Genomic DNA, 25,385 nt, shown 5'->3' with positions numbered 1-25,385 from the left:
CCCTCCTCCAGAGGTAACTTCTCTTCTGATTTCCTACTCTGTAGTTTGGTTTTGCCTGTGAAAAGTCACCTTCTGTTAAGTTCGAGTGGTTCTCAACCAGGGACATCTGGAGGAGTCTGTGTGCCACACCAGAGTGGGTATACTGGCATCTAAAGGGTAGAGACGCTGCTAACATCCTACAACGTGCAGGACAGCTCCCCCAACAAAGAATTATGTGGCTTAAAATGTCAGTAGCCCCGAGACTTAGAAATCCTGTGTTAGAGTTAACCCCACCAACGTGACTATCTCAGATGTCAGAAGCCACACCCCAGATGTCTGCATCACAAACAACTTTGATCTGTACTCCCAAAGAGGACACTCTGGTTATGAAACTATGAACCTGAGCGGCAGGACCTAATGGTAACCTTGTCTCATCACCACGGTGAGTAACACACGGCAATTTCATCCCAAATGCTCATTCTAGTGGCAGTGACAAATAACCAACAGACTGGGGTTTGAATCCTGACCAGGCCACTCATGCTGTGTGTCAGAGGGCAAATTCCATCACCTCCCTGGTCTTTAAAATGTTTTCATTCTCCCTCTCCCACTCCCCCTGCTTGTGTTCCCTCTCTCGCTGTGTCTCTCTCTGTCAAATAAATAAACAAAATCTTTTTAAAAAATAATAATAAAAAAAATAAAATGTTTTCAACTGTAGGGGTGCCTGGGTGGCTCAGTCGGTTAGGTGTCGAAATCTTGATTTTGGCACAGGTCATGATCTCAGGCTTGTGAGATGGAGCCCTGCCTTGGGCTTGTGTTGGGCAGGGAGCCTGCTTAAGACTGTCGGGGTGCCTGAGTGGCTCAGTCGTTAGGCATCTGCCTTCGGCTCAGGTCATGATCCTAGGGTCCTGGGATCAAGCCCCGCATCTGGCTCCCTGCTCTGCAGGAAGCCTGCTTCTCCCTCTCCCACTCCCCCTGCTTGTGTTCTCTCTCTCTCTGTCAAATAAATAAATAAAACCTTTAAAAAAAAAAAGAAAGACTCTCTTTCCCCCTCTGCCCTTCCCACTCTTAAAAAAAAAAAAAAAGTCTTCAACTGTAAAATGTGATTCTTTTGGTGTGAGAATCAAATAAGAGAATTCAGTCTGGCCAGCAGCAGTCCATGGTAGGGGCTCTATAAATGAGTTCTCATCCCCAAATTTCTTGGACACTCCTGGGGTAAACACTTTCTGTGTTGACATCTCTAAGGACCCAGAAAATTCTGTTTCCCTGTTTTCTGATCTGGACCACACAGCCCAAAGTCCCAGGCAAGGATGGAGAAAAGGAGTAAAGAAGTATCTGAGGATTGTGTCCTTACCAACAGGGGAGATCCACGAGTCACCCAAAGCGATGCCGGCGAAGTTGCACTGGATGGTTCCTTGCTGAATGGCCTGAAAGAAGAGCCCAGAAACATTCTTGCCAAGGGAACCCAGGGACCTCCGTCCCTTCTTCAGCAGGAGGGAGCCAAGCCTTTAGGCACCCCCTCTACCAACCATAGAGAACTTCTGCCCATCCTTTCTAAGACTCCCTGGGTATCCGAAAACCAAGAGACCCAGTAAAGAGCAAGAGTAACTCTTTCCTGCTGCCATTTGCAAAATGAAGAACAGCTCAAGTTTTTCTCTACTGTTTTTAAGAGTGCTGGCACGATGTGCATGGGGTCTGGTGCAGCCCTAGCTTCTTTCCCAGGGTCACTGGCACTCTTTCCCCTGAGGTCTGGGATTTCTAACAAGGTGCTGGGGGGTTGAGTCGGGGGGGGGAGGACCAGGGTACAACGGTCACTGTCCACATGGCAGTCACTGAAGGGTGGAGGGCCTCCTCAGGAGGTCCTTGAGGGAGAGATGGACGCCTCAGGACTATACTATCATTTGTATAAAATGAGAAAAAAGAATATATAGTGGACCCCTGAACACAGGTTGGAACTGCACGGGTTCACTTATACACTGATTTTTTTCCAACAAATACAATACAGTAATGTAAATGTATTTCTCTTCCTTACGTTTTTCTTAATAGCATTTTATTTTCTAGCTTACTTAATTGTAAGAATACAGTATGTAATACACATAACATACAAAATATGTGAATCGACTGTTTATGTTCTCAGTAAGGCTTCTGGTCAACAGTAGGCTATTAGTAGGTAAGTCTGGGGAGAGTCAAAAGTTATATTTGTATTTTCCATGGCATAACTTATATAGAGAACATGAATCACTATGATACACGCCTGAAACTAATGTAACATTGTGTGTCAACTGTCCTCAAACAAAAAAAAGCGTTTAAAAAAGATGTATGTGTTGGCGCCTGGGTGGCTCTGTCATTAAGCATCTGCCTTTGGCTCAGGTCATGATCCCAGGGTCCTGGGATCAAGCCCCGCATCGGGCTCCCTGCTCCGCGGGAAGCCTGCTTCTCCCTCTCCCACTCCCCCTGCTTGTGTTCCCTCTCTCCCTGTCTCTCTCTCTCTGTCAAACAAATAAAAAACCTTGGGGCGCCTGGGTGGCTCAGTCGTTAAGCGTCTGCCTTCAGCTCAGGTCATGATCCCACTGTCCGGATATCGAGCCCCGCATCGGGCTCCCTGCTCCGCGGGAAGCCTGCTTCTCCCTCTCCCACTCCCCCTGCTTGTGTTCCCTCTCTCACTGTATCTCTCTCTGTCAAATAAATAAAATCTTAAAAAAAAAAAAAAAGATGTGTGTAGGGGCACCTGGGTGGCTCAGTTGGTTAAGCGTCTGCCTCTGGCTCAGGTCAGGATTTCAGGGTCCTGGGATGGAGCGCTGCGTCAGGCTCTGCGTTCAGTGGGGAGTCTGCTTGTCCGTCTCCCTCTGGCCCTCCCCCCCCCACCGCTCCTGCTTTGTCTCTCTCTCAAATAATCAAAATCTTTAAAAAAAATAAGTATATGTGGATTTTCCACTGAGCAGGAGGTGATAGCTCCTAACCCCCACGTTGGATTAGTTTATGGAGGCATGGAATACCTCTGGAATGATACGGAAGCAACTAATATCAGAGGCTGCCTTAGAGGAGGCGGACAGAGGTAAGAGGGAGATTTTTTACAGAATACCTTTTTCATTTTTTGAATTTTAAATTATGTACCTGCACAAACTACTTAGAGATCTAAAACAAAACTACCTGACTTGGAGCATTAGTAATTATAGAGAAGGAATTATGCATTTATCTGGGTTTTCCAGAAGGAACTTAGTTCTTTTCATTTGTTTTATTTTTAAAATTTAGGTGACTTCTACACCCAATGTGGGGCTCAAACTCAGAACCTGGAGATCAAGAGTCACACACTCCTCTGACTGAGCAAGCCAGGTGCCCCCAGGAACTTATTTCATAAGTGACCTAAGAAGTCCAGACGATGAGGGAAAGTTCCACTTTATAGAAGAATACCAGCTAATGGGTGTGAACAAAAAGATAGGAGGAGAAAACCATCATTTTGAAACTCCTAATGAACTTATGGACTTACAGGAGAATTAAAAATGATGCTAAAGCCATTAGGTGAAAGATGGATGAACTGGACATCCATACAGGGTTAAGAGAACACGACTCATAACTTTCTGCCCAGACAAAGGGTGAGACAGTCCAGTGGAAAAATCAGACTAGATCTAGATACTATGTCCTTTCTGATTTGAAGCACAATGAAGTGCACAACATCACGGATTATTAGAGGCTGGCAATTTATTCTATAAAGGGCCAGAATTTAAAATATTTTAAGCTTTCTAGACCAGTCTATGTTGTAATTACTCAGCTCTGCCACTGTAAGGCTAGAGCAGTTATAGGCAGTATGTAAACAAATGAAGAGTTCTAATAAAACTTTATTTGTGGACACTGAAATCTGAGTTTCATATAACTTTCATGCATCATGAAATATTATTCTGCTTCTAATCCCCTCCCCGCACCCCCACCACTTAAAAATGTAAAAGCCATTCTTAGCTCACAGGTTGTATGTAAACAGGTGGTGAGCTGGATTTGACCTCTGGGCCATAGTTTCCCCAAACCTGACCTATTATAATATATGCTATCCAAAACTTTTACCTTGAATGTATTAGACCATTATATATAACTGATAGTTTCATAGGAAACGCAGTAAAGAGAGAAATAAACAAAATAAATAAACACCATGAAGACGTTACCAAAGCCTGAAAAGGAAACAAGCCAAGTGGTCTGGTTTCTTCACCAAATCAGAGTCATAATAAAGGGGCTGTGCTAGATGGAAACAGACTTTAGGGACACCGCAGCCAGACGAATTCCTGCATCTGGTCTGATTAATGGCTTAGACTAACCAGCTATCAAGGACATGCCGGGATCATTAAAGAAATCTGCATATTTGAGACAAAAAATGTACTGAAATGGGAAGGTGAGGACTAGTGACTGAAGAAAGCAGGCTGCAGACATTATGTCTAAGATCATCTCATATTGGTTTAAAAAAGCCTTTTATAAAAGTGCAGGAAAAGACGTAAAGGCCATCCACTGAGGCGTTAGGGAGCTCTCCAGCTGCTGGGAAGGTGACATTTTCAGCTTTAATTTGTACTTGCCGTATTTTCTAATTTTCTGTTATGCACATGTACTATTTCTTATGAAAGGTTTTTTTTAAAGAACTTATAAATCTTAAAAAAGTAAAGGGGGGCGCCTGGCTGGCTCAGTCGTTAAGCGTCTGCCTTCGGCTCAGGTCATGATCCCAGGGTCCTGGGATCGAGCCCCACATCGGGCTCCCTGCTCGGCAGGAAGCCTGCTTCTCCCTCTCCCACTCCCCCTGCTTGTGTTCCTGCTCTCGCTATCTCTCTCTCTGTCAAATAAATAAATAAAATCTTTAAAAAAAAAAGATTCTCAGGTGCCTGGGTGCCTCAGTCGGTTAAGCGACTGCCTTCAGCTCAGGTCATGATCCTGGAGTCCCGGGATCGAGTCCCGCATCGGGCTCCCTGCTCAGCAGGGAGTCTGCCTCTCCCTCTGACCCTCTTCCCTCTCGTGCTCTCTATCTCTCATTCTCTCTCTCTCAAATAAATAAATAAAATCTAAAAAAAAAAATTAAAAAAAGATTCTCTCTCCTCCCTCTGCTCCCCCACCATCCCACACTCTCATTGACTCTCTCAAATAAATAAATAAAAGTTTTTAAAAAAAATCCTCTGACACACACACACTTAAGAATGCCCAAGGACGGGTTCCTGGAACTGAAATTATTGGGTCCAAGGGCATATAGATTTTAAAAGTTGACAGAGACTGCCTAATTGCTCTTTTAAAATGACTTAGCAATCTCCATTCCCATCAAGAGTGTAGGAGAGCACTTATTTCCCTGACTTCTTACCAAAACTGGGTGTCATCAATCTCTAAATATTTATAAGCCTTACAGATTTAGCTACTAACAAAAGTTGAGGGCGCCTGAGTGGCTCAGTCGGTTGAGCGACTGCCTTCGGCTCAGGTCATGGTCCTGGAGTCCCGGGATCGAGTCCCGCATCAGGCTCCCTGCTCGGCGGGGAGTCTGCTTCTCCCTCTGACCCTCCCCCCCTCTTATGTGCTCTCTGTCTCTCATTCTCTCTCTCTCTCGAATAAATAAATAAAATCTTTAAAAAAAAAAGTGGAGCATTTATCTTATCTTCACGGGCTGTTTATTTTTTTCTATAAATGGCTTGTTTATACTCTTTGTCAATTTACTACTGGGATATTGTCCTTTTTTATAGTTATCACTACGAATACTTTTTCTATCATATATTTGTGTATGTATATACATACATCTTTTGAAATTATCTATGGAACTCTTAGGTTTTAAATTCGAATGTGGTCTAAATATGTCAACCTTATCCTTTTTGTGTTTTGGGTGTTCCATCGTATGAAGGAAAGCTTCAGGGGCGCCTGGGTGGCTCAGTCAGCTGTGTCCAATTCTTGATTTAGGGTCAGGTCAGGATCTTGGGGTTGTAAGACGGAGCCCCGTGTTGGGTTCTGTGCTGGGCATGGACTCCGCTTGAGATTCTCTCTCCCTCTGCCCCTCCCCCCTCCCCGGCTCACGAGCACTCACCCCCTCTCTCTCTCTCTAAAAAAAAAAAAAAAAAAAAAAATTATTTAAAATGAAAAGAAAATAAAAAATTTAAAAAATGAAGGAAAGCCTCAGGTTTTCTTACAGTTTTGATTTTTATGTTTGGATTTTTAATCTATCTAGAACTGATGTTTTATGAAAGAAAGAACTCCACGTTATGGTTTTTCAAAGCGAGAGCCGTTCATTTCCATACCATTCATTGACTATTCTATCTGCTACCCAATGATTTGAAATGCCATCTTATCATCGGATATGACAATGCCATATGATCATATGCGTGACACGTTATTTACATACACATATGTACACATCATGTCCTGCTGCATTTAATCCTCTAGTCTGCTGCTACATTAGTACCACACTGGTTTACATGCTGTAGCTTTCTTTATAGCTTGTACCACATCTGCTAGGGCAACCTTCACTGTTCTCTTTGAAACTTTTTGTGGTTATTATTACAGACTTTACACAAGGTCCCACTCAAAGTACATTCAGTATCAGGTGATACAGAAAGAAACAGAATCAGTGTCTATCTGAAACCAAAGCAACAAAGTCATTTTCCCCGTTACCTTATAAAGTTCTAGACCAATGCCAGCTGCCATTTTGCCTCCGTAGGACTCTGAGAAAATGTAGAATGGAATCGTCTAGCAAGAAAAGGAATTTACAAAGAATAAATATCCCGGATGCCTTCTTTTCCCCCACATGAGTTAAGTTCAAATTTCTACCGCATGTAATGGCCAAACAAAACAAATCTGCTTTTCTTGGTCTTTTCCCCCATATCTGATTAGAATACTGGGTTCTAAGGTCATTCTTTCAAGCTCAAAACCACTTTGAGATGATAGAAACAAAAGGCCACAACCTGCTCTCGGGTGCAGAAAAGTTTTCTCTGATAATGGCTGGACATTGAACTCTTGGGGAAACAAGTTAATTCAGATGGCTGTAGCAGGGTGACTGCTAGCCCCTTTGCTCACCTGTCCCCAAGTCACTGCTCACCTGAAATTCCTTGTGGCAATCAAAGAAAGTCTTCAGGAGAACCATCATGTCTGAAGCCACTGTGGCGAGGTCTTTGGCATATGCGTCACTCTTGTTCACATAACTGAACCCACTGCCCACAGGGTTATCCACAAATAGGAGACTGGCTGACTGGAGCTATACATCACACAGGAAAGTCAAGTGGTACAACCACTCAGTTAGTCACCGACTATCTTTCCACCATCTTTTTTTTTAATTTATTTTTATTTATTTATTTATTTATTTATTTATTTTAAAGATTTTATTTATTTGAGAGAGAGAGAATGAGAGATAGAGAGCACAAGAGGGAAGAGGGTCAGAGGGAGAAGCAGACTCCCTGCTGAGCAGGGAGCCCGATGTGGGACTGGACCCCAGGACTCCAGGATCATGACCTGAGCCAAAGGCAGTCACCTAACCAACTGAGCCACCCAGGCGCCCTTTATTTATTTTTATTTCCACCATCTTCTATGCGTGTTAACCCATGCATGTGAAGATACCAGTGTGCTTACGATCCTACTGCTAAAAGGGATTTCAAAAAATAAGGGTCAGGAGGGGCCCCTGGCTGGCTTAGTCGGTAGAGCTTGTAACTCTTGACCTCAGGGTTGTGAGTTCAAGCCCCACATGGGGCCTGGAGCCTACTTAAAAAAATAAATAAGAAGGACCAGGAACATAGACTACTAAGGCAAAGAGAGGCAAAGAAAAGAAGAGGCAAGAAGGAAAGATTAACATACACACAGGGACCAAAGCATCTAAGCTGTCACTTTTCACACAATATGGCATCCTAAACATAATCCACTGGCTCAGGTAGAGCCACGCAGCATCAGTCGGAGCCACGGCTCAAAGCAGTGACGGTACCACTGAGGTCTGAATATCACGCATCAGTTTTCTTCAAGATGAATCCAATTTCCACAGAAGCCTGGCCTCCAGTACACCGCAAGTACAGAACTCACCCTAATACCTTTTCCAAAGAGGCTCAGAGCTATAGAATCCTCTGTCTGGAAGGATCCTCACTGGTGACACAGTCCAGCCATGTCCTTTACTGATCAGGGAATTAAAGTTGAGAAAAGACCCAGGACTTGTCCAAAGAAGGTCACAAAGCTGGACAAGTAATGGCAGCATCAGCACTCAGGCCTGGGCCTCCTCACTTCTCATTCAGGCTCTCTGCCTGAGTTGCGCTGTGCTCTGAGTTCTGGAAAACTTGCGAACAAGCCAGTGTGGCGCTCTGCTACAGCACGTAGCAAGTTCAGGAATGTTCCAGGCTAAGGGAACGGCATGTGCAAAGACCCTGAGGCAAAAGTAAACTGCACTTAAGAAGGACCAGCAGGAGACAAAGAGAATCCAAGGGCTCAGAGGGGACCTTAAGGAAGAGGTGGTCCTGCAATGAGTCTTGAATGGTAGATGTGAGTATAGGAAGCTAGATGTGAATGAGGGGCCAAAGGAATGAGGTCCAAGCCAAGGAACTGGCCAGGCAGGGCCTGAAGGGAGTATGTACATGGACAGACGTTGGGAAATGGGGCAGGAGGTAGGCAGAGACCAATTTAAGCCCGGGAATCTGGCTCTGATCTTCTGGGAACTGAAAGATATTAAACTAAGGAGTGATTTGTATTGGAGAGGCACTCTGAAAGCAGCCACTAGAGAGGATGGAAAAGGGATGGATGAAGAATCTTAACACGTGGGTGTTAAACACAGAGTTACCATATGACCCAGCAATTCCACTTTGAGGTGGATTCCCCCCCACAAAACCAAAAATAAGAACTCAAACAAATGTTTGCACACCAGTATCCCCTGCACTCGTCATCAGAGCCAAAGGGTGGAAACAACCCAATTGTCCATCAACAGATGAAGAGACAAACTGTGGTCTATCCACACAATGGACTATTATTCAGCCTTACAAAATGGGGACTAGTGGCACATCCGACATGGATGAACCTTGCAAATATCATGCGACGTGAAAGAAGCCACACCCCAAAGGCCACATACTGTATGACTCCATAGTTATAAGACGGCTAACACAGCCAAATCTGTAGAGACGGGAAGTTGTTAGTGGTGGCCTAAGGAGAGGCTGGTGGTTAATACTTAAGGGGTATGAGGTTTTCTGGGATGGGAGGGTAGTGAAAATGTTCTGAAACTGATTGTGGTAATGGTTGTAAAACTCTGAATATATGGAAAGCCACTGAATCGTATACTTTAAATGGGTGAGTCGTATGGTATGTGAATTATATTTCAATAAGGCTATATTTTAAGAACTCATTTTTAGGGGCACCTTAGGTGGCTCAGTCGGTTAAGCATCTGCCTTTGGCTCAGGTCATGATCTCAGGGTCCTGGGATTGGGATCCCTGCTCAGCGGGGAGTCTGCTTCTCCCTCCCCCTGCTTGTGCTCTCTCTCTCTCTCTCTCTCTCTCTCTCAAATAAATAAAATCTTAAAAAAAAAAAGGATTCATTTTTAGGTCAAACCGATTGGATGAGCGGGGTGAGGGGCAGAAGACAAGGATGGCTCTCTGGTTTCTGGCTCAGGCACCTGATTGGGACACATGGAGTTCGCTGGTTTTGTGGGTGGACAGAGGGTCTGGTGTACTAATGAATATAGTTTGGGATATGCTGAATAGGGGATGTATGAGGGACATCGACATGGAGACATCTCAGAAGCAAATGGAGAAATAGTTCTGGGGCCAAAAGTTCTGAGCTGGAGATACTGACTTGGGAGTTCATCATCACCTTCTATGTGTCCTTAAAGCAGTTTGAGAGGACAGGGCTGCCCAAAGAACACACAGAAGAGAATGTTACCAAGGACAGAGTACGGGACACAGCAACGTCCAAGGCACGGGAATGGCCAACAGGGTGGCAAAAGAAATCCATGAAAAAATCCCATGAAGGATCTGCTGGACTTGGGATTGGGAAGCCAGCATGCCCCTGGGGACAAGGGCTCCAGCAGAGTTACGAGGAGAGAGCCAGGTGGGTTAGGGCAGGGCTGCCCAACCTCATCACGGCCATGGAGGAGATCCGTGTATTCCATCCTAGAGCTAATGTGCATTGGATTCCCTAGCACCCACTCTCTCCTGCCCTCAGCCCCAGCCCCCAGCCCAGAAAGCTCTAGGTGAAGGCATAAATAGGAGGTAAAGACTAGACAGCAGTAAACAGAGGCACACCTCATTTTACTGCACTTTTTATAAATCGAAGGTTTGTGGGCAGCCCCGCATCAAGCAAGTCGGCCGCTACCATTTTCCCAACAGCATCTGCTCACTTCATGTCTCTGGGCCACATTTTAGTAATTCTTGCAATATTTCAAATTGTTTCATTATTACTGTACTTGTTACAGTGTTCTGTAACCAGTGATTGCCACTCACGGAAAGCTCAGATGATGGCTAGCATTTTTAGCAATAGGGTCCTTTTCCCTTAAGGTACGTACACTGTTTTTTTACGCAACAGGGTCCTTTTCCCTTAAGGTACGTACACTGTTTTTTTACACATCACATCAGTGCCTGTGGAACAGACCACAGTATAGTGTAAGCATAACTTTTATATGCCCTGGGAAATAAAAAAAGTCATCTGACCCGCTTTATTGTGGTGGTCCAGAACCGAACCCGCAGTATCTCCGAGGTTTGCCTGGATAAAGAATTCTTTTAAGAAAAGCGGGATTGGGGTGCCTGGGTGGCTCAGTCGTTAAGTGTCTGCCTTCGGCTCAGGTCATGATCCCAGGGTCCTGGGATCGAGCCCCGCATCGGGCTCCCTGCTCCGCGGGAAGCGGCTTCTCCCTCTCCCACTCCCCCTGCTTGTGTTCCCTCTCTCGCTGTCTCTCTCTCTCTCTGTCAAATAAATAAATAAATAAAATCTTTAAAAAAAGGAAGCGCAGGAGCTGGAGGGGCTGGTGTAGTAAGCTGGGGAAAACCTGTGCATGCCTGCATCCCAGGGAGAGCCTAGAGATGGCGTAAGGATAGAGAAAGGTAGTAACTGAGTGGACTATTGGAGGAAAGGACATCAGCAGAGAGGAACCTCAGGTGTTGTTCTGGGAGGGAGGCTGAGGGGCAGAGGGGTAAAGCACTTACTAGCGAGGACAGGGCATACCACAGGAGACGGCTCTGTTCTCCCGGGAGGCAGGTGGACAGGTCAGACACGGGGCGGGGGGGGAGCAGAGTCTCAGCACACAGCAGAGGCGGCCCTAAGCCCGGGCAAAGCCCACAGCCGGGCCACAGCCCCACCCGGCTACGGTGTCGGCCGCCAGTGCTGGGCACCTGGGAGGAGGAGCCAAGCAGGTGAACAGTGGGGCTGACCCAAGCTTAGGGGTGGCAGGGCTGTTCCGGGAGACGGAGGAAGGAGCCAGGGGTTGAGCAGCGAGGGGTTACGGCAGGAAGTGAAACTAAGAATGAGGGAGGGAGGGAGACAGAACTAGAGAGACACCAGAAGGGCAGAGGACAAGGGGTCTGAGGTCTTGATGGAGTCAAGAAGCAAGGCAGGTGAAGGGAGACGGGACAGGATTGGGGGTTGTGGCCGGAGGCGGGGACCCTGCAGTTGGGCTAGAGAGATGGCCAAGATGTAGGAGGTGTCAAAGTCCAGGGTGTCAGCTAGAATAGGCTTCTGCCACCAAGTGGAGAGAAAGCTCCTCGATGCGGCACGGCCAGAGAGGAAGCCTGTGGACAAGTGCGCAGGCCCCAGGACACACGGGGAAAGGGATGGGGCAGGATGGCTGGACTTGTGACCCCACCCGGAATGGGGGAGGGTCGGGGGGGGGAGGGCCTCAGCCCTGGGGATGCCATAGGGCGCTTGCACTTAGGGGCTGTGCGCACTGTACCCAGGTACTTCTTCGTGGTTTGAGATCACTATCAAGGGGCCCAATTTCCTCGAAGTTTCCAAATCCAGTGCTGGAACCGCCTGGACCACCCTGCAGAAGAGAAAATAAAAATAAACCCAGAGAAAACATCAGTCAAATCTTAAGTCATTATAACGGCAACCACATTCACAATAAACAATTCATGATTTAGCAACGGCTGGGACAACATTATACAAAAGACCGAACTGACCCGGTGAACCGGGGTGTCTGTACCAAAAGAGCCCCTTTTAAAGGGAAGAGACCCAGGGACACCTGGCTGGCTCAGTCCGTAGAGCATGTGACTTTTGATCTCAGGGTTGCGAGTTTGAGCCTCGTGTTGGGTGCAGAAATTACTTGAAAATAAAATTTCAATTTAAATAAATAAATAAATAAACAAACAGGAAGAAAAGACATGGCCTAAGAGCCCCAGAGGGAACTTTCCTACCTCTGATCCTCTGAGATTGAACCCTGGCCTGCCACGGGGCTCGCTGGCCTTCAAAACACCTTGTCCACCTCCTCCCATTTCTAGGATGAGCAGTTAAGGCTCAGGGAAGGGGCACAGCAATTAGGGGTCTGCCAGGCCTGGACCTGGGGCCCTGTCACCCTCCACCTCATCACCCTCTCCTCAGTGTCCCTGCAGACTGACAAGGGATGCAGATTGAGGGGCAATTTGATCACGAGGATCCCCAGCATAGAATTCAACAAATGCAAAAAAGTCTCCAGAGCAGGGAGGACCCAAAACCGCGCACACCCAGGACCAAGGGCGGGGCAGCACTGTGACCAGAGCTCGGTGCTGGGGCCCAACCATGAGAGGTGGCGGTCCTGTGAGCTGTGAAGGGCTAAGTGAGGGAGGGAGGCCCTTCAGAAGATGGTCAGGGGAAAGCATGGTCAGTACTCTTCGGGACAAAGTCTCGGGGGCCAGCTGAGCCAAGGGGATAGGCCTTGAATAAAAGGATATTGCCTCCCAGTGCATGAGCAAGATGGGCAGGAAGGGAGATCCACAAACATGGAAGGAATAGCTCTGGCAAAAGAGAAGCCAGGGCTATTTGTATAGGGAAATCTAAAGGGGAAAAAAAAAAAAAAGCCGGGGCGCTTGGGTGGCTCAGTTGGTTAAGTGGCTGCCTTTGGCTCGGGTCCTGATCTCGGGGTCCTGGGATTGAGCCCCGCGTCGGGCTCCCTGCTTTGCGGGGAGTCGGCTTCTCCCTCTACCTGCTTGTGTACTTTCTCTCTCTCTCTTTATGTCGAATAAATAAACAAAACCTTAAAAAAAGGAAAAAAAGACAACATAGGGTCAGGGCTTAGGGGTAACTGGAGGACCCCAACAGGGAAAGACTGATGAAACTATGTAATGTTTTGAACCTACACCAAACTATTACAAAACTGGGTGGCTATAAATCCCTCTAATTATATGCACTCTGTATCTTAAGCTTTCCTAATAGCATGGTAAAAAGCTCACCAACCCGAGGCAGCTATTCATCACAGTGATATTTATAACAGCAAAAGGATACACCTCCAGTGTCCCTCACTTGGGAACAGGTTAGTAAGTTATGACACGTCTACAAGACGGACTATGAAACAGCCACTGAGAACCACAAACTATACAAAACTATGTGGCAACACTGAAAAATGCTTATAATGCAACACGCAGTAAGTTAAGAGCAAGTATGGATCCCTGGGTGAGTGCTGGGCCCCTTTCTCCTAGCTGACTGACTGGGAGACAGAACAGGACCAGAGCTGAAGGAGGGAAGCTGGGAATCCTAGGGGGCTTGACCTTGCTGGCACAAACCCCAATTTCCTGTCCTGCTTTTGATAAACTGTGGCTGGCAGCAGGAGAAGACACTCCCCCGCCCCCCCCCCCCCCCCCCCCCGCCCCGCAATGGCAACAAGAAACTGGCTGGAGGATGTTTCTGTTCTATTTGAGAACATTCCACTGCAAAATCCTTTTTCCTTTAGAACCTTGGGATGGGGTGCTGTCATGGCCCAGGACTACCCAGTGACTCTGAAATACGGGAAGTGTGTCAACAGACCAACCGAAATGCTTAAATGACTTGAGTGTGTACCTAAAATAGCTCGCTACTCCACTCAGAGTTACTTCACTCAGGTGACATGACCTCAGTTCTCAAAGACCTGCCCACAGAAGTCAGTACGTGCATCGTCAGTAGGCTGCTAAGATAGATCTCCTTTAAATCTAAATTAATTATTTCTTCCCTAGTCTTTTTCCTTCTCCCGTGGGCTTCTGGGGAACTGAAGGGCAGGCTGGTTAGTTAGCCTGTTGATAAACTTCATATAGTACCTCAGCTCAGAGGGTCAACCTAACCAAAGGTGACAAACGGGGCGGCCTCTGGGGGCCACGAAGTGTACGCACGGAGCAGAGAACTCGGCTGTGGGCAGAGGGATCCCCTCCTCCATAAGCTCCTGCCCTGTCTGAAAGGGGGTCACTCCTCTGGGAAAGGAGGGTCAGGCCCCAAGTTGCCAAGTCTCCTGATTTTTGGGAAAAGGAATGTCTTGAATTTAAAATGTTGGCAACTGGGGCACCCGGGTGGTGCAGTCGGCTGCGCCTCTGACTTGGTTTTGGCTGAGGTGGTGACCTCAGGGTCATGAGATCGAGCCCCACACTGGGCTCCACGCTCAGCCCAGAGTCTGCTTGGAATTCTCTCTCCCTCTCCCTCCCCGCCACTTCTCTCTCTCAAATAAATAAATAAATCTTTTTTTTTTTTAAAGATTTTATTCATTTATTTGAGAGAGAGAATGAGATAGAGAGCATGAGAGGGGGGCGGGTCAGAGGGAGAAGCAGACTCCCTGCCAAGCAGGGAGCCCTATGTGGGACTCGATCCCGGGACTCCAGGATCATGACCTGAGCCGAAGGCAGTCGCTTAACCAACTGAGCCACCCAGGCGCCCAAATAAATAAATAAATCTTAAAAAAAAAAAATGTTGGCAACTAATTCAGATTGAATCACCACCTCACGCTGCAATCAACCAAAGGGAAGGTTTGGCAACTTCTGAACCTGAACAGTTTTTAAATTCCTGAGGGCCCAGAAAGTGCCTCAGGGCAGCACATGACAAAGGGAACACTGACTGGGCAGCACCTGGCCTACACGCCAGCACTTCTGCTTTGGCTCTGTATGTCAGCTCTCACTTGAGTGTGGAAAAAGTCCTGCTGATTAATTAATAAAGACGTTCAAAACCCTCAAAATCCCTCAGATTAAAAACCAAAGCTCGGAAAATGGAACCCTGCTGCATCTCCACCTCCGGCAGCCCGGGGGCGGACAGAAGTTCCGTGGGGTACACATGTGGGGTCTTTTCTCAGATGTTTTCATATCTGCACCCTCAGGCTGGGCCTCACCTCCAGCCCTCGAAGGAGACAACTGTGATAATGCTACAAGAGAAATGGCCCTCCCTGCAAAGGGCAGCTCCTCTGAGCTCTATCTCACCAGAAAAGTCTGTAGGGGCAAGCTGAGGAGGCCAAGCCCAGGGCACTGGCAGGTTTCCTGCGAATACTGACATTCCGGGAGGAAGTGACATTTGCATCCCATGGAGAGGAGTAGCAGGACACCCTATTCACCGGTGAACAACCTGAAGCCCAATCTCAGCCACACGTCCAGTTTCCAGAGGCTGAAGCAAGTTTCCTCAACCCCTCCCTAGAGGCTCGTCTTCCAGGTGGGTGTGGGCCACCTCTGGACAGGTATTTTAGGAAGGCAAGAAAGGATCCTCTGCCTGCCCCCAGATACCCTTCAACCAGCTCCCTGCCTTCCATCCTACAATCAGAGCTCAAGATTAAGATGCAAACACACTCAGGGAGAAGGATAGGGTACATTTAACACTAAGGTACAAAAGGCTGAGTCCTTTCAAAAGATCAGCTTTTCTAGGGGCAACGAGTTAGGGTCGAGGAAGGACCGGGAGAAAAGGGAGAGGGGGGTGCTGCTCAGAGTACCTCAGCCTTTGCTTTGGAATCTTTCAAAATATTTCTGTCAGCACAGAGTCAAATGTGTCTTTAGGAGCTTCCACGAAGGCATCCTGCCACTGACTGGGCTCAATATAAGAAAAGCCCTGCAAAGGCTAGAATCACTCTCTGATTTGGCCCCCTTGGTATACCATTGCCTTTGCCTGCCTCAGGAGGACACCAAAGCCCCAAGCTTCGGAGACCCCCCACTGGCCGCTGGATCAGATCAGTCCTTCCCCGCTGAACTGTGAGTTCTTAAGAGCAAGCAAAGTGGTTAAGTGGGGAAACCTGACCAGGCAGCCAAGCCACTTTTACCTGAAGCCACATGACCAGGGGCAGTTCTGAGAAGTTCTTGCAAGGGTTAGTGGCATAATAGAGCCACCAGAACATGTGGGCATCCTTGCGGATGGTCACATAATCCCATACTTCCTTTCCCTCCTCTGTGGGCCACTCCGTGATCGCTCCTGAAACAGAAGCACAACGTGATTGTCCCAAAGAATGTGTAACGTCCAGGTAAATTCCAAGCCCACAGAGACGGCCATGATAAACTGGAGATGATTTCGTTTCTATTTTAGGCACTCTACTCACTCTAATATATTGTGGAGATAAGGAAAAGCACTTCAGTTATGATAAAGCAAACCAGGAGCGCCTGGGTGGCTCAGTCAGTTAAGCCTCTGACTCTTGATCTCAGCTCAGGTCCTGATCTCAGAGGTGTGAGTTCAAGCCCTGCATCGGGCTCCATGCTGAGCACAGAGTCAGCTTGAGATTCTCTCCTTCTGCCCCTTCCACCCATTCTCTCTCTATAACAGATAAATAAATCTTAAAAAAAAAAAAGGCAAACCAAACTTAAGAGTGGCATAGGAGGTCAGGGCTTTCACTTTTTCCTCTGCACGCCCTGTAATATTCGGATTTTTAACAATTAGCATGAAACACTTTTGCAATTCTGTTTTAGAAAGACAGATTCAGGGGCACCTGGGTGGCTCAGGTGTTGAGCATCTATCTGCCTTCGGCTCAGGTCATGATCCCAGGGTCCTGGGATCGAGCCCCACATCGGGCTCCCTGCTCCACGGGAAGCCTGCTTCTCCTTCTCCCGCTCCCCCTGCTTGTGTTCCCTCTCTGTGTCTCTCTCTGTGAAATAAATAAATAAAATCTTTAAAAAAAAAAGAAAGAAAGATTCACATTTCTGGAAAAAAAGAAAAATCACACAATGCAAAATGCTAGCCTTTATATCTCATTTAATATATGATTAAAGAGATATCCCAAATGAGAGGGACCAATATTCACTATCTTATGCTGGGGCAACTGTTAGCTTTTGTGAAGGAGAAAAAAAAACGTAGGTCCTTACTCGACACTATAAACCAAAATAAATTTCAAGCAGTTCAAGTATTTCAATTTTAAAATTTAGATATTAAAAATAATATAAAAATATAATTGAGGATGCCTGCGTGGCTCAGACGGTTAAGTGTCTGCCTTCGGCTCAGGTCATGATCTCAGGGTCCTGGTGTCGAGCCCCGAATTAGGTTCCTTGCTCAGTGGGGAGCCTGCTTCTCCCTCTGCCTGCTGCTCACCCTGCTTGTGTTCTCTCACTCACTTTATCTCAAATAAATAAATAAAATCTTAAAAAAAAAATATATATATATATATAGGGCGCCTGGGTGGCTCAGATGGTTAAGCGTCTGCCTTCAGCTCAGGTCATGATCCCAGGGTCCTGGGATCGAGTCCCGCGTCAGGCTCCCTGCTCCTTGGGAGCCTGCTTCTCCCTCTGCCTCTCTCTCTCTCTCTCTCTGTCTCTCATGAATAAATAAATAAAATCTTAAAAAAAATAAAAATAAAAATAAAATATATATATATATATTTGAATGTTTTTTTGATCTCTGGATGGGGAAGTGATTTAAGCATACCCCAGAGACTATAAAGGAAAAGATCAGAAGAGTTGAGGGCAGGGACTTGTTATATTTTCTGTACAACAAAATTTATGTACATCAGAAATAAAATTAAAAGGCATACAACAAAGTAAGATCTGCAACAAATATGAAAAAGGGTGATTTTTCTTACTTGTGTAGATCAATTTCAAAAAGGAAGATCCTAATAGTTAAAATGGGTGAAGGCTCTGAGGAAATAATTTATGAAAAGGAAATCTGAATGTCTGATAAATATGTGAAAAAAGGGTTAACATCATTAATATTCAGCTATGAAAATCAAACCAATATGGTCACTAAAAATATCTTTGCTTATTTGATAGATCAAAAAATAATGGCAAGTGCCCAATGGCCACAAGGACACAGGAGACCAGTCCTTGGCACTGCTGGCAAGAGTGCACACTGACATCAGTTTTGGGGAAGGCAGCTTGGCTTTCCAAATATCAAAAGAAATATATGGAGTTTTGCAATTCTGTTTTAGAAAGACAGATTCAGGGGCACCTGGGTGACTCCATAGATCAAAACCTATATATATACATATATCCTTTAATCCCACAGCTCCAATTTTCCCTAGTTAACTTTGTAGCATCTGCAAAATACGTATCTGAAAAGAGGAGGTTCAATACATTTTCCATGTCACCTTTGCGAAAGTAACAACTCTTGAGTTACATTTGTTTTTCTCAAATATCCCTCTGCGGGTAAGAAAAGGCTGCTGTTCAGAGATGATGGGCTCCCCATGATGGGAGTTTCCTGCCTTCTACTTCCTCTTTTCTTAAATTTCAAGACCCCGTGGCAAGGAAAAGCACAAAAACTGGTCTCAAAAAGAAGAGAAGGGAGTAGAGGAGGAGACAATGAGGTTTTGCAAGTGAGAAGGATATAGATTAAGAAAACCAGAAAGTGGCTTGAAGAGCAAAACAGAGTGGCTAGATCATAGATGTGGCTGGAAGATTCTCTGTACAAGTGACCCAAGATTACATGACAAATATGGCTCGGGTCCCTTTTGACTTAATCGGTGGCCCTCCTCCCTTTCCTGGCAGTGACCGCTGTTAAAATTGGGGGGGGGAGGCATATTTGACAACATTTCCCAGACCCAAGCTGAAGGGCCAGATGATCCCCAGTTTATAAATGGGAAGACGGGAACTTCTGCCTAAGATCACAAGGAAGTTGGTGGCCAGTTCGAATTCTCGGATCTTGATTCAGACCAAGAAACATTTTGCTGAAAGACTGAAAATCGATTTGCAAGTCATCCTATTAAACACGATTTTGTTTTTGTCAAAAAGAACGGCAGTGAGGGGAGATGTTATGCTGTTTGTTCTGTAAGAAGAGAGAGAAAGACCTCATCTCAATGAAACGTCCCAATCGTGGTAGGGTTGGTTTTTCAGGGTCCTTCGCACCGCATGTTTCAGCTCAAAATAGAAAGTCCTCATTAATCCCGTTTAGCAGCCAATCACCGCAGGAAAAGGGAGGGGGACTTAGGATCGTGGAAACCTCATCGATCAGCAGTTTCCCCAAGTCATGTATTTTGCACAACTGCTTCTACCTAGGCGTAGGGAAGAGAGGAGTACCAGAGCACTCAGGGCCAGAAAGGGGTAGAAAAAGCACTTAGCATTAAAAAAAAAAAAGAAGAAGAAGAAGAAAGAAAGAAGGAAAGAGAGCGAGGTTCTAAAGCAGTATAATTACGCAAGGTAGAAACTAGGGGAAAGAAATTTGCTTTCAAAAGCACAAACCCACTAACAGACGCTCATCCCTGGAGAGAGACGGAGGTGCTGGCCGCTGATGCACCTTTTGCCCGAACCTACCGGTGCTCAGGCCCAGAAGCAGCAGCAACAGCAGAGACACGGGAGAGGTTCGGGGCGCCAGCTCCATGGCGAATACCGGGCGGCAGCATCAGCCGTAGGCTGGGACTCGCACCCCACCACGTGACAGCGGTGGGTGGGGCCTGGCCGGGCCCGGGCCGGGGGCGGGGCCTGTCTGAGGGGCCCGGGCGGGGGCGGGGGCGGGGCCTGGGCGATGGGCGGGGGACCGCTGCCTGTGTCCTGGGCGGGCTCTGCTGGTCTGGCCCACCCGGAGGCGAGGGGCGGCGCTCGGGGTATGCTCTCTGCCCCACCACGTCCTCCTCCGCCGTTTTGGGGACGGATCAGAGAAGTTGAGGCGTTTAATGCATTTGTTTGATTAGGTCGGGTCGTGGTACAGGAATGAAACGCTACGGACTAATAACCACGAGAACCGTCCTTCCTGTCGGGCTCATCTCTTCCTTCCCCCAAAATAGGCCTGGCATTTCAAAAGCTGCCTTTCCCCCCAAGAAGATGAAGCCTGAACCAACTGGTCGTAGAACACTGCGATTCCATTTTCACAGATTTAGCTTCAAAATTATTTTAACTATAAAATTACATATATCGTGGACATTTTGGAAATTACAAAAAAAATTTAGATCCTACAAAACCGTTGTTGGCATTTTGGGATATATTTTTCTCTGTTCTTCATCTTTTTAAGTATAATGATTAAAAGTTTTATTGTTTTTTTTTCTGTGTTGATAATTTGTCATTCACATAATTCTGTGTTAACATTGTCTTCACAACAGTCCTTTTTTAAAAAAATATTTTATTTGAGAGAGAGAGAGAGTGAGCACGAGCAGGGTGGAGAGGGAGAAGCAGACTCCCTGCTGAGCAGGGAGCCCTCTGTAGGGCTCTATCCCAGGACCCCAGGATCATGACCTGAGCTGAAGGCAGACGTTTAACAGACTATACCACCCAGGCGCCCCCACAACAAGTCATTTTAAAGAGGGAATTGTAGGTTTGGGTAGGAGAAGGGAGGAAATGAATGGTAGAGGGGTGTGTGTGTGTGTGTGTGTCTAACGGTCTTATTTTTTTCCTTGGGATATCCTGCACAACTCACCTCGTAGAACTAGGACACAAGATAATACAAGGACAGTGTGAGGGTCAGATTATTGCTGAATACTCTACTCAAAAAGTGCACGTGATAGAAAACGAAACAAAAACAAAGTCCATGCGACAATGACTCCTTTCCTGTTCCCCTCTGTATCCCTCTCCTCCGGACCCTTGTAAATGGACAGATGTTTTTATCGGCAACCTTATGAAATGACAGAGTCCTGCCGGTGAAGGGCAAGGGCACTGAGATTTGGGCCAGAGAAAAGAATTAGGCCAACAGGTTCTCTTAAGCTTGAGCTTGGGTTGGTCCTGGAATGTGTTAAATGCCAAAATGAGGGTACTGGGGATAAGCCTCTTCTAAAGGAATATTTGAGAAATATACATACAGGTTACCCCCTTAGTTAAACATTAATAACTATGTCACAAACATTGTCTAAAGTTTTTCCTATCTAAGTAAAGCAGCCAAGTTGGTCTGTGTCACCAGAGCTTCAAATACTCTTAACCATTCCACTATAGCTAGACTTTCAGGGTTTTGTGTTTTCATGGCAAAAATAACACTATAGTAAATATATTTTCCATAAGGTATTTTTGGGATTATTTCTCTAAGATAAAATAGAAGTGATCCTCTTGTATGAAAGTCTACAAATGTTATATAGCTTTATTTTATTTTTTAAAAGATTTATTTATTTTAGAGAGAGGGGGGAGAGAGAGAGAGAGAGAGCAAGCAGGGGGAGGGACAGCGGGAGAGGGGGAGGGAGAGAGAATCTCAAGTAGAATCCCCACTGAGCAGGGAACCCCACTCAGGGCTGGATCTCACGACCCTGAGATCATGACCTGAGCAGAAATCAAGAGCCAGACTCTCAACTGACTGAGCCACCCAGGCTTTATTTTATTTTTTTAAGATTTTATTTATTTATTCATGAGAGACAGAGAGAGAGAGAGAGAAGCAGAGGGAGAAGCAGGCTCCCAAGGAGCAGGGAGCCCGACGCGGGACTCGATCCCAGGACCCTGGGATCCTGACCTGAGCCGAAGGCAGACGCTTAACCATCTGAGCCACCCAGGCGCCCTGGGCGCTCCAACTTTAAATCATTGGATGGGCTTATTCAGTACGGGTGATGGAGATACAGGCAAGGGCCAGGGTACTGCCCGATAAAACAATGGTATGGGGCGCCTGGGTGGCTCATTTGGTTGGGTGTCTAACTTGACCTCTGTTCAGGTCTTGATAGCAAGAGTTTGAGTTCAAGCCCCACATTGGACTCCACGCTGGGGATAGAGCCTACTTAAAAACAAACAAACAAGAACAATGGTGTAAACATCAACTACAAACTATGGTTGCCCCTCAGGGATAAAGGGCAGACACTGACAGGGGAAGGGGAGAAGGTAATTTCCTGAAATAAGAGTAATGTTGTATATTTTGGTAGGTGTGTTATAAAAAAATAAAACACAACTGAGTAAATTTTATTTTTTTAAGTTTTATTTATTTAAGTAATTTCTACACCCCACAAGGAGCTTGAACTCATGACGCCGAGATCAAGAGTTGTACATTCCTCCAACTGAACCAGCTAGGTGCCCCTCAACTGAGTAAATTTTAAAGATCTTATTGGCCGTATTCAATGATTCATGAATCTGGCGGGATACCATCTAGCAGACAGAAAGGGGATCTAAGGAGCTGTACAAAATTTAAGGCTTTTTATAGGCAGAAACCTCTGATCAAGGAAGTTATTAACAAAAGAAGAAAATATATTGTTTGTTTCAGGCAAGATCCCCTTTCTTGGGGGCAGAGTGGGGAGGTGGCATTTATCATGCAGATTACTTAACTAGTGCTGATCAGGAGATTTCAGATTGACTACTAAAGGGCACATACCTGGGGTACCTGGCTGGCTCAGTAGAGCATGTGACTCTAGATCTCAGTGTCGTGGGTTTGAGACCCAAGTAGGGTGTTACTTAAAAATAAGATCTTAGGGGCACCTGAGTGGCTCAGTCAGTTAAGTGTCTGCCTTCGGCTCAGAGTTGTAAGTTCAAGCCCCACATCAGATGTAGAGGTTACTTAAAAATAAAATCTTTAAAAATAATAATTTAGTGGGCGCCTGGGTGGCTCAGATGGTTAAGCGTCTGCCTTCGGCTCAGGTCATGATCCCAGGGTCCTGGGATCGGGTCCCGCATCGGGCTCCCTGCTCCTTGGGAGCCTGCTTCTCCCTCTGTTTCTCTCTCTCTCTCTCTCTCTCTCTCTCTCTCCCCCCCACCTCTGTCGCTCATGAATAAATAAATAAAATCTTTAAAAAAATAATAATAATAATAATTTAGTTCAGTAAGGTCATGGGACACAAGATAAACATATATAAATAAATCATATTTCCATATATTAGAGAGCACATGGACATCAAAATTAAAAACACAATACCATTTACAATTGCTAGAAAGAAAGACAGGTGTAAATCTAACAAATGTATAGGGTTTCTATGCAGAAAACCACACAATGCTAATGATAGAAATCAAAGATCTATATAAATGGAGAGACATACTGTGATCATGGATGGGAAGATTCAACATAGTAAGCATGACAATTATTCTTGAATTGATATATAGGTTTAACACCATTCCTATAAAAAATCTCAACAAGACTTTTGTAGATATAGACAGAGACTATTCTAAAATTTATAAGGAAAGGCAAAGGCACTAGAATCACCAAAACAATTAGAATAAAGCATAAATAAAGTGGGTAGATTTGTCAACCCAATTTTAAGATTTATTGTGTATCTACCACTGTAGATCAAGACTGTGTGGTATTGGTAGAGCGCCTGGCTGGCTCAGTCAGAAGAGCATGAAACTCTTGATCTTAGGGTAATGAGTTTGAGCCCCACATTGGGCATAGAGATTATTAAAAAAAAATAAACTTTAAAAAAAAATTAAAAAGACTGTGTGGTAGGGGCACCTGCGTGGCTCAGCTGCCTAAGTGTCTGACTCTTGATTTCACCTCAGGTCATGATCTCAGGGTTGTGACATCTAGCCCCATGTAGAGGGCTCTGTGCTGGGCATGGAGCTTGCTTGGGATTCTCTCTTCCTCTCCCTCTGCCCCTCCCCGCTCTCTAGAAAGAAAGAAAGAAAGAAAGACGAAAAGAAAAGAAAGGAAGAAAGAGACTGTGCAATATCGGTAGAGGAATAGACACATAGATCAACAGAACTAAACAGAGAACACAGAAATAGGCCTGTCAACAGATTTTGGACAATGGTTCTTTTGGGGAGCAAGGATTCCTGCCCTCTCAAGTGGCTTTCTAGCTGGACTAAGAATCAAATTGATATAATACAGGAGAAAACCAAATGTAATAGCATACATATGGGGAATCCACATAGACATGGAAATTCAAAGACAAGCAAAATGAGGTCCATATGTCATCCTGAACTAAGGAGAAAGGGGTAAGGGTCAGGGACCTCAGAGAAAAGGATAAGAGCCATAAGAAGAGTAGATGTTTGGTAATCAGGTGTTTGCCCCGCCATACAGATGGGTCCCTCAGATAAAATTGATCTCTGCTACTAACCCTTATGAAGACATTGGATCACTTCATACATTGCAAGGGGGAATGCAAAATGGTACAGCTACTCTGGCAAACAGTTTGGCAATTTCTTAAAAAACTAAACATGCAAGGGGCGCCCAGGTGGCTCAGTCAGTTAGGTGTCTGCTTTGGGCTCACGTCGTGATCCTGGGGTCCTGGGATTGAGCCACACGTTGGTCTCCCTGCTCAGCAGGGAGTCTGCTTCTCCCTCTCCCTCTGCGCCCCCACCTTGTGCTCTCTCTCAAATAAATAAAATCTTAAAAAAACACTAAATTAAACTAAGCATGCAATTATCATATGACCCAGCAATTGCACTCCTGGGCATTTATCCCAGAGAAATAAAGTCTTATGTTTACATAAAAACCTGTCAATGAATGTTTATAGCAGCTTTATTTGTAATAGCTCCAAACTGGAAACAACCCAAATGGCGTTGAACACGACCAACGGGTCTTCGATGCAAATGGTTAAACAGTGGTTCACCCATGCCACGGGATACTGTTCAGCAATAATAAAGAACAAACTATGGATACACAAAACAACCTGAATGAATTTCCAGAGAGTTATGCTGAGGAGAAAAAAAGCCAATACCGAAAGGTTACATACTTTATGATTTCACTCATATAACATTCTTGAAATGACAAAATCACAGAAATGGAAAGCATCATGGTGGCTGTAACAGCAATAGTGAAGATCATTATGATAATGGAACTGTTCTGTGTTTTGACTGTATCAATGTCAATATCCTGGTTATCACTGGGGGAAATTGGGTGAAGGGTACATGGGATCTCTCTGTATTATTTTCTAAAACTGCATGTGCATCTATAATTATCTCATATTTAAAAACCTAATTTAGGGGTGCCTAGGTGGCTCTGGTCATAATCCCAGGGTCCTGGGACTGAGCCCTGCATAGGGCTCCCTGCTCAGCGGGGAATCTGCTTCGCCCTCTCCCTCTGCTGCTCCCCCTGCTTGTGCTCTAGCGCTGTCTCTGTCAAATAAATAAATAAAAGCTTTTTTTTTAAAGAAACCTTAATTTAAACATGCTTAATCTAATATTCATTCATTCGCTTATTTAAAGTAGGCTCCTCCTCAATGTGGGGCTCGAACTCATGACCCTCAGATCAAAACCTAAGCTGAGATCAAGAATCAGACGTTTAACTGACTGAGCACCCAGGTGCCCCTAAAAAAAAAACCAAAAAGCAAAAACAAAAAAACCCTTAATTTTAAAAAGGAAAGCAAATAGAAGCATAA

The 25,385-nt window shown here is 45.6% G+C and overlaps 1 protein-coding gene across 1 annotated transcript in view; it reads right to left on the bottom strand.

Moving 5' to 3' along the window:
• Positions 1-19,615, bottom strand: part of SCPEP1 (serine carboxypeptidase 1) — a 32,901-nt gene extending 13,286 nt beyond the window's left edge. The window contains exons 1-6 of the mRNA XM_028093009.2: positions 19,498-19,615; positions 16,095-16,243; positions 11,820-11,909; positions 7,016-7,171; positions 6,592-6,666; positions 1,331-1,403 (exon numbers count right to left, since the gene is read on the bottom strand). Coding sequence (XP_027948810.1) covers positions 1,331-1,403; positions 6,592-6,666; positions 7,016-7,171; positions 11,820-11,909; positions 16,095-16,243; positions 19,498-19,564 — 610 coding nt within the window. The 5' untranslated portion in view covers positions 19,565-19,615. The remainder of the gene's footprint in view (positions 1-1,330; positions 1,404-6,591; positions 6,667-7,015; positions 7,172-11,819; positions 11,910-16,094; positions 16,244-19,497) is intronic.
• Positions 19,616-25,385: the final 5,770 nt, after the last annotated feature.

This window comes from Eumetopias jubatus, unplaced genomic scaffold (assembly GCF_037043125.1).
Source record: "Eumetopias jubatus isolate StellerSeaLion01/CBP00866 unplaced genomic scaffold, mEumJub1_p1.0 scaffold_10, whole genome shotgun sequence".
NCBI classification, from domain to species: domain Eukaryota; kingdom Metazoa; phylum Chordata; class Mammalia; order Carnivora; family Otariidae; genus Eumetopias; species Eumetopias jubatus.
Note: the sequence above shows the minus strand (reverse complement) of the source record. Positions and strands in the feature narration are given on the sequence as shown.